General features: G+C 37.9%; 1 protein-coding gene across 2 annotated transcripts; it reads right to left on the bottom strand.

The window, feature by feature from the left end:
* Positions 1 to 1,839: 1,839 nt before the first annotated feature.
* On the bottom strand, positions 1,840 to 11,268 carry GMNN (geminin DNA replication inhibitor). Of its 2 annotated transcripts, none has more exons than XM_087438100.1 (7): positions 11,105 to 11,268; positions 9,281 to 9,338; positions 6,177 to 6,254; positions 4,984 to 5,131; positions 4,086 to 4,168; positions 3,666 to 3,776; positions 1,840 to 2,280 (listed from the first exon to the last, which is right to left on the bottom strand). In XM_087438100.1, the coding sequence occupies exons 2-7, from the start codon at positions 9,329 to 9,331 to the stop codon at positions 2,119 to 2,121; spliced, it is 633 nt and encodes a 210-aa protein (XP_087294226.1). In that variant the 5' UTR covers positions 9,332 to 9,338; positions 11,105 to 11,268; the 3' UTR covers positions 1,840 to 2,118. The 2 variants fall into 2 exon arrangements, with proteins under 2 accessions (XP_087294226.1, XP_004432125.1); XM_004432068.3 differs by having other exon boundaries at positions 11,007 to 11,148.
* Positions 11,269 to 11,645: the final 377 nt, after the last annotated feature.

Here is an 11,645-nt window from a genome sequence, read left to right as displayed (position 1 = left end):
TGGAGAGTGTTATGTTAAGTGAAATAAGCCAGACAAAGACAAACACTGTTATGACTTCACTCATATGTGGAATATAAACTAACACACACACACAGAGAACAGTTTGGTGGTTACCAGGAGGAATGGGGTTGAGGGGTGGGCACAAGGGGTGAAGGGGTGCATTTATATGGTGAGTGACAAATAACAGTGTACAACTGAAATCTCACAATGTTATAAACTATTATGACATCAATTAAAAAAAAAGAAAAAATAAGTTAGGTTGAACCTTATAAAATTTAAATGTATATGCATAAGAGAAAAGATGAAGATTATAAAGTGTGTCTCAATAAATAAATACTTCTGAGCTCCCCCCCCAAAAAAAAATCACACTAAAAAAAAAAAAAAGAATCTTTCAAAGAGAAGTTTTGGATTTTTATGAAGTCTGATTTACTGATATAATTTGTGCTTTTTGCATCCTATTTGAGAAATCTTTGCCAAATCCAAGGTCACTAAGATTTTTTTCTATATGTTCTTTTTACAAGATTAATAGTTTTAGCTCTTAAATTTTAAAATCCTCTTCAATTCCCTCTCCACTTTTCCTCTCCATAACTAAATCCTGGCAACCCACTTTTATTTAGCATTTTTCAGAAATACTTTCTATTTGCCAAGTCATCCTGTTCTATTTAGCTGTCCTCTTTCTAACTCATTCCAACAGCCTCCCAGCTGATTTCCCTCTCCCCCTAACCCAGAATATTCTTAATTCTTCTTTTAAGTTATTTTTTATTGTGGTAAAAAAACACATAAAATTTATCTGTTCTTCTTTAATTCTATCTTTAGGCTAGTGGCCCACACCTAAAACATATAGAGCTACACTGTCTAATACAGTAGCCACTAACCTCATGTAGCTATTTAAATATAAATTAAAATTTCATCATTCACACTAGCCACATTTCAAGTGCTCAATAACCACATACAGCTACCTGGTTATCACCCTGGACAGCACAGATATTTCCAACTTCTCAGAAAGTTTTACTGGACAATGTTGCTATAGATTAATAATAGTTTCCATTTTCAAGAATTTAGTTCAGGCACTTCAGTAAAGGTTTTAATCCTCACAATAACACCAAGGAAAACTTTAACTTTCTTAACTCTAATATTGAGATAAAGTTCTACAAGGTAAATAACTTGCCTAAAGTAATCCTTTAAAGCTTGACATTGCTCTTTATTGCCAGTTTATACAAAGGTACTTGTATGCTTCTCAAAGAATATACTCAATCCTAATGCTGTATACTTCGCAAATAATTTCCCTTTATTTTGTCATTTTCTTCCTTCAACACAGTACGTATGGGAAACCTCTAATTAATTTCCCCCTACTTTTACTTCTTATTCCTTCAATATATATACTTTGTCCTATACCATATGTGAAATGTGTGAATAGCAAGTTTCAGAACCCTTAGCTATTCCTTTGTCTCTTAAATGGACTTTCACCTGCCCCCGACTTTGCTTCTCTAGAGGATTACCACCATCATCCATCTTTTTCAGCCTCCAAGACAACTCTGATCACACCAGCCAGCCAAGCCTTTACATGGCTAACCAGATTCACTCGGGAAGCTTTTGAAACTAGATTCTCACACTCCACTACAAAAACTACTCAGTAAAAATATCTGGACACGGGGATCTGAAAATCAATAGTCCCTACAAGGAGCTTGAGGTACCGTCAGGTTTGGGAGTAGAGAAATCTCAACTATCTCAGTCTAAAGAAGGATAAATTCATTTTCTCCTTGTTTCCTCCAAGTTAGCAGAGGAAAACAATATAAAACCATAGAAATAGACAAATTTTCTACGAAGACTCCTTGTACCTCATTCTTCCAAGATACACACAACGTTCAACAGGAGACTGAAGTTTATTTATCATATATGCAAGTCATATCTGACAACTGAGGAAACGCTATTTACATAAAACACTATAGATTAAAAATACATAGTATTTGTATTTTAATACAATTATAGGGTCCCAGAATTCAAACAAGGAAGTATGATTCCAAGTTTGCATTACATAGTTATTTGCTCTGCTACAAAGAACTAGAATGGAGGTAAATTTTGGCAGTATATTTCTCAAGAGTCAAACATTAATGAATTTCATATACTTGGTTTTGCATCTGTAGAGGAAGATACAATTTTTTCAGCACATGTACCAATTTCTGAGTCTTCCACTTCAGAATCCTCACCAGTTTCCTCTTCAGAATCAAATTCCTGACTATCGGGTGATTCCAAGTTATCCAGAGGTTCATCACTCAGTCTCTTTTAAAGAATAAAAACAATAACTTATTGTAAAAACTTTAAAACCCAAGTCCATTATCAGTGTGCTGACATAATTGACCCCAATGTTGTAATGAGGTTCTTTTCATGATGTCTCCAAATTCACTTCTAATCAAATGTTATATCAAAGTCTCCACCATACTAGATCCTATTTTAGCAAAGTGAGTGCTTAATAATTTGCCCATTTGTTAAAGCACCAACATGCATTCAGAGTACAACTGAGATCAGTACTTCTCAAATTATCTAAACTGAAAAAACAGGTTTTCTAATTTCCAATCTGCTATGGACCAACACTTTCATGGCAGTTAGGAGAGCTATTATAGTACTTTCCAGTCAAAACTTCAAACATTAATTCTGCCATGGCTCTAAAATGTAAGCAATTCGTTACAAGAAAAGTTTTGATTTGAAAAACTTTCTGCCCATCAGCAAGATGACTTTTTACAAACATTAGTAAGTTTAGGATCTATTTTTTAGGGTGAGAGTGGTAAAATAACAGTCATCAGGATAATTCTTTTTTTTTTTTTTTAACATTTATGTATGTATGTATGTATGTATGTATTTATGTATGTGAGGAAGATCAGCCCTGAGCTAACATCTGATGCCAACCTCTTCTTTTTTCTGAGTAAGACTGGCCCTGAGCTAACATCCATGCCCATCTTCCTCCACTTTATATGGGACGCCGCCACAGCATGGCTCAACAAGCAGTGCGTCGGTGCGCGCCCGGGATCCAAACTAGCGAATCCCGGGCCGCCACAGCAGAGCGCACACACTTAACCACTTACGCCACTGGGCCGGCCCCTAGGATAATTCTTATAAACACATTAACTACTTCCAATTTTTTTTTAAAAAGTCAGATAAGACCACCAAATTTATTTAGTGCATCAATTAACAGTTATATAAATAAAAGTAATGTCACGCTGGCATTAAAGTTAAATTAAAAACTGTTTAAAAATTTGTCAATTGTGAAATATAATAACTTTCCATATATTTTTCAGATGTTAATTCCTTTTTATATCTCTACAAGAAAACAGATGTTCTTTTGCTTCATAATTATAAACAATATCTAACAGTTATTGGGCTCTTACTATGTGCAGGCACTTCTCTCAACTCTCATCTACTATAACTCAATATTCTCATAACAAGCCTACGAGGTAGGTGCCATTACTCCCATTGTGGATGAAGAAAACGAAGCCCTGACAGGAGAAATAACCTGCTTGACTCAACAAATCTACTGGGGCTAGGCAGGGAGCTAAGACTCAAACCCAGGAAATCTGACTCCAGAGCCAAAACACTTACTGATCACACGACTGCCTCAATATTATAGAAAAGGGAATGATTTTGAATCAGGTGAATGTTAAAATACCTACCTCTATTACCTCTGCCATATACTGTACATGTTCTGCTACTTCTGCCAATTCTTTATTCTCCTTTTTCAGGCGGGCAATTTCATTGTCCTTTTGTTCAATTTCTTTATGAAGCTGTACAACATAAATAAAGTTCAGTTTTCCATAGATCTGCTATGCTATAAACCAAATTACATGCCTCCAAGTATACAACTGATAGACACATTTAGCACAAAGTTCCTAACAAAGGTGCTATCTTTGGCTCATAGCACAATAGGCTTCTTTTTGTACAATAATTCTGGTAAAAGAGTTGCCTTTCTAATTAAACTTTTCTTAGGCCAACAGCAAAGCTAGTTTATATTGCTCTAACTAAATATTCTAAGCAGCAGAAGGAAAATAATCTTGGAATGTTAAAAAATGCCACAAATTATATTCAGTACATACTTTCTCATTTTCCTTAAGTGTTTCAAAGAGAGCCTTCCTCCGTTTCTCTGCCACTTCTTTCCAATATTGAGAGGATGGATGTTCTAAAATAAATTAATGTTTTACATGTCACTTTGAAAATCATTACTGTTACATGCTGCTGTAAAAACCCAGTAATTTTTTCTATTTAAAAAAATTTACAATCTTTTTCAGTACTACCTATATTACTTAGTAATACCCATTTTTATTTATTTATTTTTTTTGTGAGGAAGATCAGCCCTGAGCTAAATTCCATGCTAATCCTCCATTTTTTTGCTGAGGAAGACTGGCTCTGAGCTAACATCTATTGCCAATCTTCCTCCTTTTTTTCCCCCAAAGCCCCAGTAGACAGCTGTATGTCATAGTTGCACATGCTTCTAGTTGTTGTATGTGGGACGCGGCCTCAGCATGGCCAGAGAAGCGGTGCGTCGGTGTGCGCCCGGGATCCGAACCCGGCCCGCCAGTAGCGGAGCATGTGCACTTTAACCGCTAAGCCATGGGGACGGCCCGTAATACCCATTTTTAAAAGATTAAAGTTAGAAAACCAAATCAACTTTTTTTCTATTTTTTCCAACATTTTAAAGATTTCAATCCTTCAAAAGACTTGTAACACAAATACAATAAGTACACATATATCTTTCAGCTAGACTGTTAAAGACGTTTGCAATATTTGCTTTGTGTGTTTCTGTTTTTTATTTGTTTAACATTGACATTTTTGAAAAGTACAGATCAGTTATTCTGTACAATGTCCTTAAACTTGGATTTGTCTGTTTCCACAATTATATTCAAGCTCAATAGTTTTAACAGGAATATTGTGTACGTTGTATCCTTCTCAGTATATTAACTTTAATATAAAAGTTATATATGTATTTTTTCATACCTGTAATCATAAGATCAAATGCTTCTTGGGTAACTCCTCCAGGATTTTTATTTTCATTATGTTCTGGGACAATAACAACTCCAGAGCTGGAAGTCTTAGATGTTAACTGGTCATTCCATTGTTTCCTTTTGGACAAGCCTTTAACCAACTATAATGGAAATGCGTACATTAATCTCATTTATTTTGATTTAATGAACAAGGAAGCTGGATGGGTTTGTCATTTATGTATTAAAAATAGAGCACTCATATGTCTATACCATTTCAACATCTTTGGATCTTTTAAAAAGTTCCAAACACAATTCAAAACTCTACCAAAACGTATAGTTATACTTTAGGAATTTTATTTGCAGCAACTATTTTGGATTAGACTTGGGTCTAAGGCTTAGCTGAAACTATTTTTATTGTTTAAATAATTCAGTACCATGGAAAGGCAATATTTTCAACCTGCAAAAGTCTAGACAGCCTCATCCATGATTTCATCATTTACATACAGGAGTAAATGAATGAATCTAACATTCTATTCTCAAAACATCAAATATTACTCCCATAGGTTAATTCAGAACTCACTACATCATCCCAGTTCTACTACATGTATTTATATCAACTTGGTTTTTTTTTTTTTTTTTGCTGAGGAAGACGGCCCTGGGCTAACATCTGTGCCCATCTTCCTCCACTTTATATGGGACGCCGCCACAGCATGGCTTGCCAAGCAGTGCATCGGTGCACGCCCGGGATCCGAACCAGCGAACCCCGGGCCGCCGCAGCGGAGCTTCCTAAATTGAAGAATTAAAACAAAAATCACTTCTGTGGGGAATATGCAATTGTTCTTCTTTTTTTTTTTTTTGTAAGGAGGATCAGCCCTGAGCTAACATCCACACCAATCCTCCTCCTTTTGCTGAGGAAGACAGGCCCTGGGCTAACATCTGTGCCCTTCTTCCTCCACTTTATATGGGACACCGCCACAGGATGGCCTGATAAGCAGTGCGTCGGTGCACGCCCAGGATCCGAACCCGGGCTGCCAGCAGCGGGGTGCGCGCACTTAACCGCTATGCCACAGGGCCGGCCCCTGCAATTGTTATTAAATTATTTCCAAATTTCAATGATTTAGGTATTTCAGACCAAGGAAATCTTGGAAATGTTTTTAACGTAAAAGTAGTATCATCTGTACCCCATTCTAGCCCAATAATACACACCTCATTTTCTCTTCCAACAAGAGATCCAGCTGCAGAAGGCTGAATCATCTTCAGAGTTCTTCTTGGGACAGGACTATTCTGAAAGTCAAGACAATTCATTATCTGGTTACTGAGTTTCTTTACGATTATCTGGTTCCTGAGTTGCTATATGGATTGTTACTCTCTTAGTCCTACTATAATTTAGAAAAAAAGAAACACTAAAACCACTAGCATTTGGTCTGCTATATAATTTTATGTAACATATGACCAAGACATTGGTTTAATCAACTAGCAACATTATTTCCCTAAAATTATAATAAAGTTTGAAGACATTCTGAGAATGGATCATATCACCCAAACCTGACATGAAGAAGTAGTTTTTCTCCTCCCATTTCAATATATGCTCTTGTTATACTCATTTTGTCAACTAACTGCATCTAGTTAAAACAAAAATATAACAAAATTTCTAAGCTCTAATACTGCAAACCATATGTAATGAAATTCCAGTACAAGAGGAATATTTGTATTCTCTCTTAAAAAGACCTTCCACACAGAAACTAGAAATTTACCAAACATCATAACATTTATGGTAGAAACCCAAAAGAGAGGTAAATTGGGGGAAAAGGTTAATTATTTACATTGAAAATACTTCTTCCCCAATCAAAAGGATTCGTCTCCGATTTCCCTTAAATTGTAAATACCCCCTAACACATTTATATGTATTCACCAAAGAAATATAATTTTCAAGAACAGACTTTACACAAAATCAAATACACATGTAACAGGACATCCTCCCCCCAAAACCTTTACCTGTTTGTAGAAGCAGTTTTGTTTCAAGCCCATTCATTAGGAGACAGCTAAAATGTCAGTGCTTGAGGCATACTAAAATACTGTAAAATGCCAAGCCTATTGCTTTGGAAAAACTATTGCCTTCCTTGAAATACCTTCCCGTAGATCTCCTGATCTGAAAGCTCTCTCTACTTTTGCAAAAAATCATTAGTTATACTGCCACCATGGGACAGCAAACAATGGTGAATACTCAAACAAGGTCAGCCAAGAACATGACACCAAAGCAGCGTGAGAAAGTTACTGATTCCCCACTGTACTTCACATGACAAGAGTTCACCTTTCCCACGGTCAAGTTTCTGCTGCTGATTATTATCTCACTATTTAACTGAAGAACAAATGCCAGCTACTGTGAGAACAAATATTACATCAACATTTCAGATATAATTTAGATTATAGATTAGTCAACAGTCTCCAGACAAAGAGAAGAAAATATAACTTTGGAACCTTAATGATAGGTGTTTATTTAAATGCTGCTACTAATAATGATCAAGAAGCCAGCTAAATTACTGTCACAAAAAGATGACAACTTCCAAGATTTAACTTTATATATGTAAGCTTTCTGGCATCCGGCCCCAAAAATGTAATATTGCTATTATCATTTTCTTTATACAGACCGTGCATTGGAATAATAGACTCTTTAGAGCCAAAATGGTTCTTATCTATTAATGGGTCTTAATCTTTTCAGAAAAACAATTTAAGATTCCGTGAGCCCTCTCTGAAAAAAAAAAAAAAATGCACACAAGAGCTTACTAACATAGAATTTTACATAAAATTGGCAAGAAATCCATGAACTCCTAAAATTCACTCTTACAGATCTAGTTTTGGTTAAATTTCCTCATTTTACAGATGAGTAAACTGAGACAGAGATGCTAAATAACTCACCGAAGGTCACAGTTTTGAAGGCAGAACCAGAACCAAACAGAACTCAGGTCCTCTCATATCCAAGATAGTTTTAATCTAGCTAGGAAACATTAGACTTTTCTTTAAATGTAAGGATCTGTTGAAATTATATAAATTATTTGTCTGAGATTTGCTTCAAAATAATTAGGTGGGGGCAAAGGGAGTGAATGGAGATGCAGATGAAACAAGATGGATAATTGTCGAAAATGGGGAAGTTAATTGAGATTATTATACTATTGACTCTATTTTCGAATATTTGAAAATTTTCATAATAAAAAATTTAAACACACACACATACACAAAGCACAATGGAAAAATGTCATCATCCTAAATGGAAACTCAGATTCACAAAGTATCAACGCAAAGTATTATTCAAGAAAAATAATGTAAAGAGGATACTGAGTAAGGCAAGACAAACAAAACAACCTATCAAAAAGCACCTGCTATCACTTATGAAATAGGCTTTTATTTCCTCTATTTAATTTAAATCTGCAAACTGATATGGTTTTCTTGAAGAGGTGGTATCATTCCTAGGAATCGTCATATTGTCTAAGTTGTGTGGTAGAATCTAATTAAGCTATACATTCATTTAGAACCTTAGAAGTGGAGCCAGTCAAAATTACAAATTCAAAATTAAACAAACTCTGTCTTTATTGCTATAAGAATAAATATTTGGGATAAGATTTCCAGCGACAGTACCATACAGGAATTCAAAAAGTATGGCCAAACGAGCAGGTTAGATGATAATGAGTATGATGTTCCCCAGAAATATGTGCAACACATAATGTACAATGTGTCTCTGTGGTCAAAGACACTAATTCTGAAGATACACACAAAGGATTTTAATAAAATTATTTCGTGAAATGTAAGAATAGAAAGAAAGTAATAACCTTGTTTACAGAAGATGCTAAAGAGTCTACCAAAAAACAATTAGAACTAATAAATAAATTCAGCAAGGCTGCAGGATACAAGATCAAGATACAAAAATCAATTGTATTTCTAACACTAGCAATGAGCACACCAAAAATCTGATTAAGGAAACAATTCCATCTATAATAACATTAAAAATATAATACTTAGGAAAAAATTTAACAAAAGGAGTGTGAAACTCAATACTCTGAAAACTACAAAACATTGTTGAAAGAAATTAAAGACCTAAATAAGTGGAAAGACATCTCACATCTGTGGATCAGAAAACTTAATATTCAATCATAATTAATTTTTTAAAAGTTCTGTGTTGTTACTTGTCCTCTGGCTAAAAAGTCAGTAATTCAAGGTTTATGGAAACTACAGTCAGATTAAATTTGGCTAAATTATGTCAAAATACTTCCGACCATATGCTTTTTACAACAGATTAAAGTAATTCTATCACATACCTTTACATTCTCTTGGATTCCTTCTTGTTTCTGCTTCATACTGGGATTCATTATACACCTGGTGAAGGACAAAAGACTAGTAATTCAAAAACAGGATATGGTTTGCACCTGAAGTTGGAGTCTAATTTTTGTTGAAAGTACTTGTAATCATAAAAATCATACTACTGTATGGTAGAACTACTATCTTTGTTCAATGTACCCAACTCAGCCCTGTCAATGAATGACTAAAATTAGTGACTCTATATTCTATATATACATACACAATAACTCTGGTTGTAAAAAATCTTGTTACAAAAAGAAAATTACATATTCTAAACAAATTTACAAAACATGTTGGTGTTCTGGATTAAATACAGGGCTCTCAAAGATCTGAGAAATGGTCACCAGGGAAAGCGAAACAGATATCTAGATATGCCCAAGTTTATCTTAAAGAATAGCATCCTAACTTTGTTGTTTCAAAGGCAGATTTAAGCTATAATCAACTGGGCTCTGGTAACCAGCAATAACTTAATAGCGACTTAATATCCAATCAAATGAGATTATGCATTTACTTCTGTAGGGAATGTTTAACCACCACCGTGAACTGAGACACTGATGAAACAAGGAAGAGGGAGCAGGAGATAAAGGATATGCAAGGTGGTGAACCAGATCACTGGGCCAGACTCCCTCCAAACCCAACGTTTGAACCCCCCAGCCATGTCTGTGTGTCCCAAACAGATCTCCCCGATTCTTGTGGCCATGCCTTAACTCAGTGCAGTGACTCGCACACTTTTCATCTCAAGTTAATACATTTCACACTGTGCCCTAGCGCGCACACGCAGAGTTGACGAAACAAAACTTAATCTAACTGTACGATGCACCCTATTTTCTATTCTATGTTAAGCAAATGCTGGTCGGGGGTCACTAAATTGACCCAGGGCAATGTTTTTCAAACTGCAGGTCGCAGCCCGGGATCCTGAAACCATTTAGTGGGTCATGAACATTGCTTAGAAAAATGTAACTGAACAGAACGGAATTGAAAAGACGAGAAAACATGAGAGTGCACGGCATGTGAGGAATAAGTACTGCTTCGTGAAACTTCTCATTTAGTTGAATGGCTGCGTCCTAAATTGTGATGTAAAATATACTGGAGTACGTGTCACGATTTAAAAAGTGGAAAGCCACTATCAAGTTGTCTAATCCTTCACAAGTTTATCACACACCTCTTAGCAACCTTGCACCCTTACTTTTTATTCTCTAGTTCTTTTAAGCAACTAAAAACTCTAGCATACGACTGGGTCCAAAGGAAATGCTGATAAACGGGTGAACCCAGTGTCACCAACACTACTATCGGTTTTTTAATGGAGACGCAGGATTCAGCGACCCTCTCCATGAGCCCAGTTTGCGGAACCCCTCGGATCACCGCCAGTTAGTACTGGTCAAGAGGGTGGCCGTTCCGTCTCATCAAAACAGCCAGGCACGCCCAGGCTGAGTCTCACATCAACCAGCGGCACACAAACCGCCCCCACGAGCCCAGCCAGCTCGCCCTCCGGACACCAAGACCCAGCTATCAACAAGGGGGCGGTCCGTCCGGCGCCGCGCGCCCGCGCTTCGGGGACGGCGCCCGCCAGCCAATAGGGAGCGCGGAAGGGAGAGCGCGCCAAAACCGACCCAACCAATGGGGCAGCCCCTCGCCTCGCCTCCCTCCCCCGCCCCGGTTCCCGCAACCGTTCAACAATCCACTCACCCTCACCCCGGCACCGGCCCGGCAGCTGTCACAGGCGTACGCGACTCCTGGCTGGCAGGAGCGAAAAGCGGCTTGGCTAGCAGCCCCTGCGTACCCACCTCTTGCCGCCTCTCTCACACTTGATGGAAACCCTCAATCCTCGTAGGGAACACAGGTAGCCGTGACAGCGGCGCTTCGCACAAGGCCCACAGCTAACCCGCGCTCGGACCACACAGCCGGTGGAGTGCCCGGCGCGCGCTGCTGTGAGAGCTCGCGAACTCCCCTCGCTGGTCCCAGACTGCCGCGTAATCACGTGACGCGAGACGAGGGGCGGGGCCACCCGAATCCGGCGAATCGCCTCTCGCCTCCGCCCGGTTGGCCCCGCCCCTTCCTGCGCCTGCGCAGTGGGCGTGGCGTGTAGTTGGGTAAGGTCGTCCGGAGGGTTCTTCTTGTTGGGAGTTTGGTCCCCTGGGGTCCTGTGTTCCGACCTTGCACTCGGAACCTCCCTTCAGAGTGGAATGTAATGTCTGCCCTTTACAAAGCGGAGGAAAAGATCTGCTCCCACTAGACGTAAACACCGGGAGAACAAAATATTGTGTACGCATATAGTAACACAACTTGTGATACTTTTGTAAAGCTCTCCTTCCGCGGACTCCCAGA

The sequence above is a fragment of the Ceratotherium simum genome, chromosome 13 (assembly GCF_057802395.1).
Source record: "Ceratotherium simum simum isolate JZ-2026a chromosome 13, ASM5780239v1, whole genome shotgun sequence".
Classification (NCBI taxonomy): Eukaryota; Metazoa; Chordata; class Mammalia; order Perissodactyla; family Rhinocerotidae; genus Ceratotherium; species Ceratotherium simum.
The sequence above is the reverse complement of the archived record's forward strand: the minus strand, read 5'-3'. Positions and strand labels throughout refer to the sequence as shown.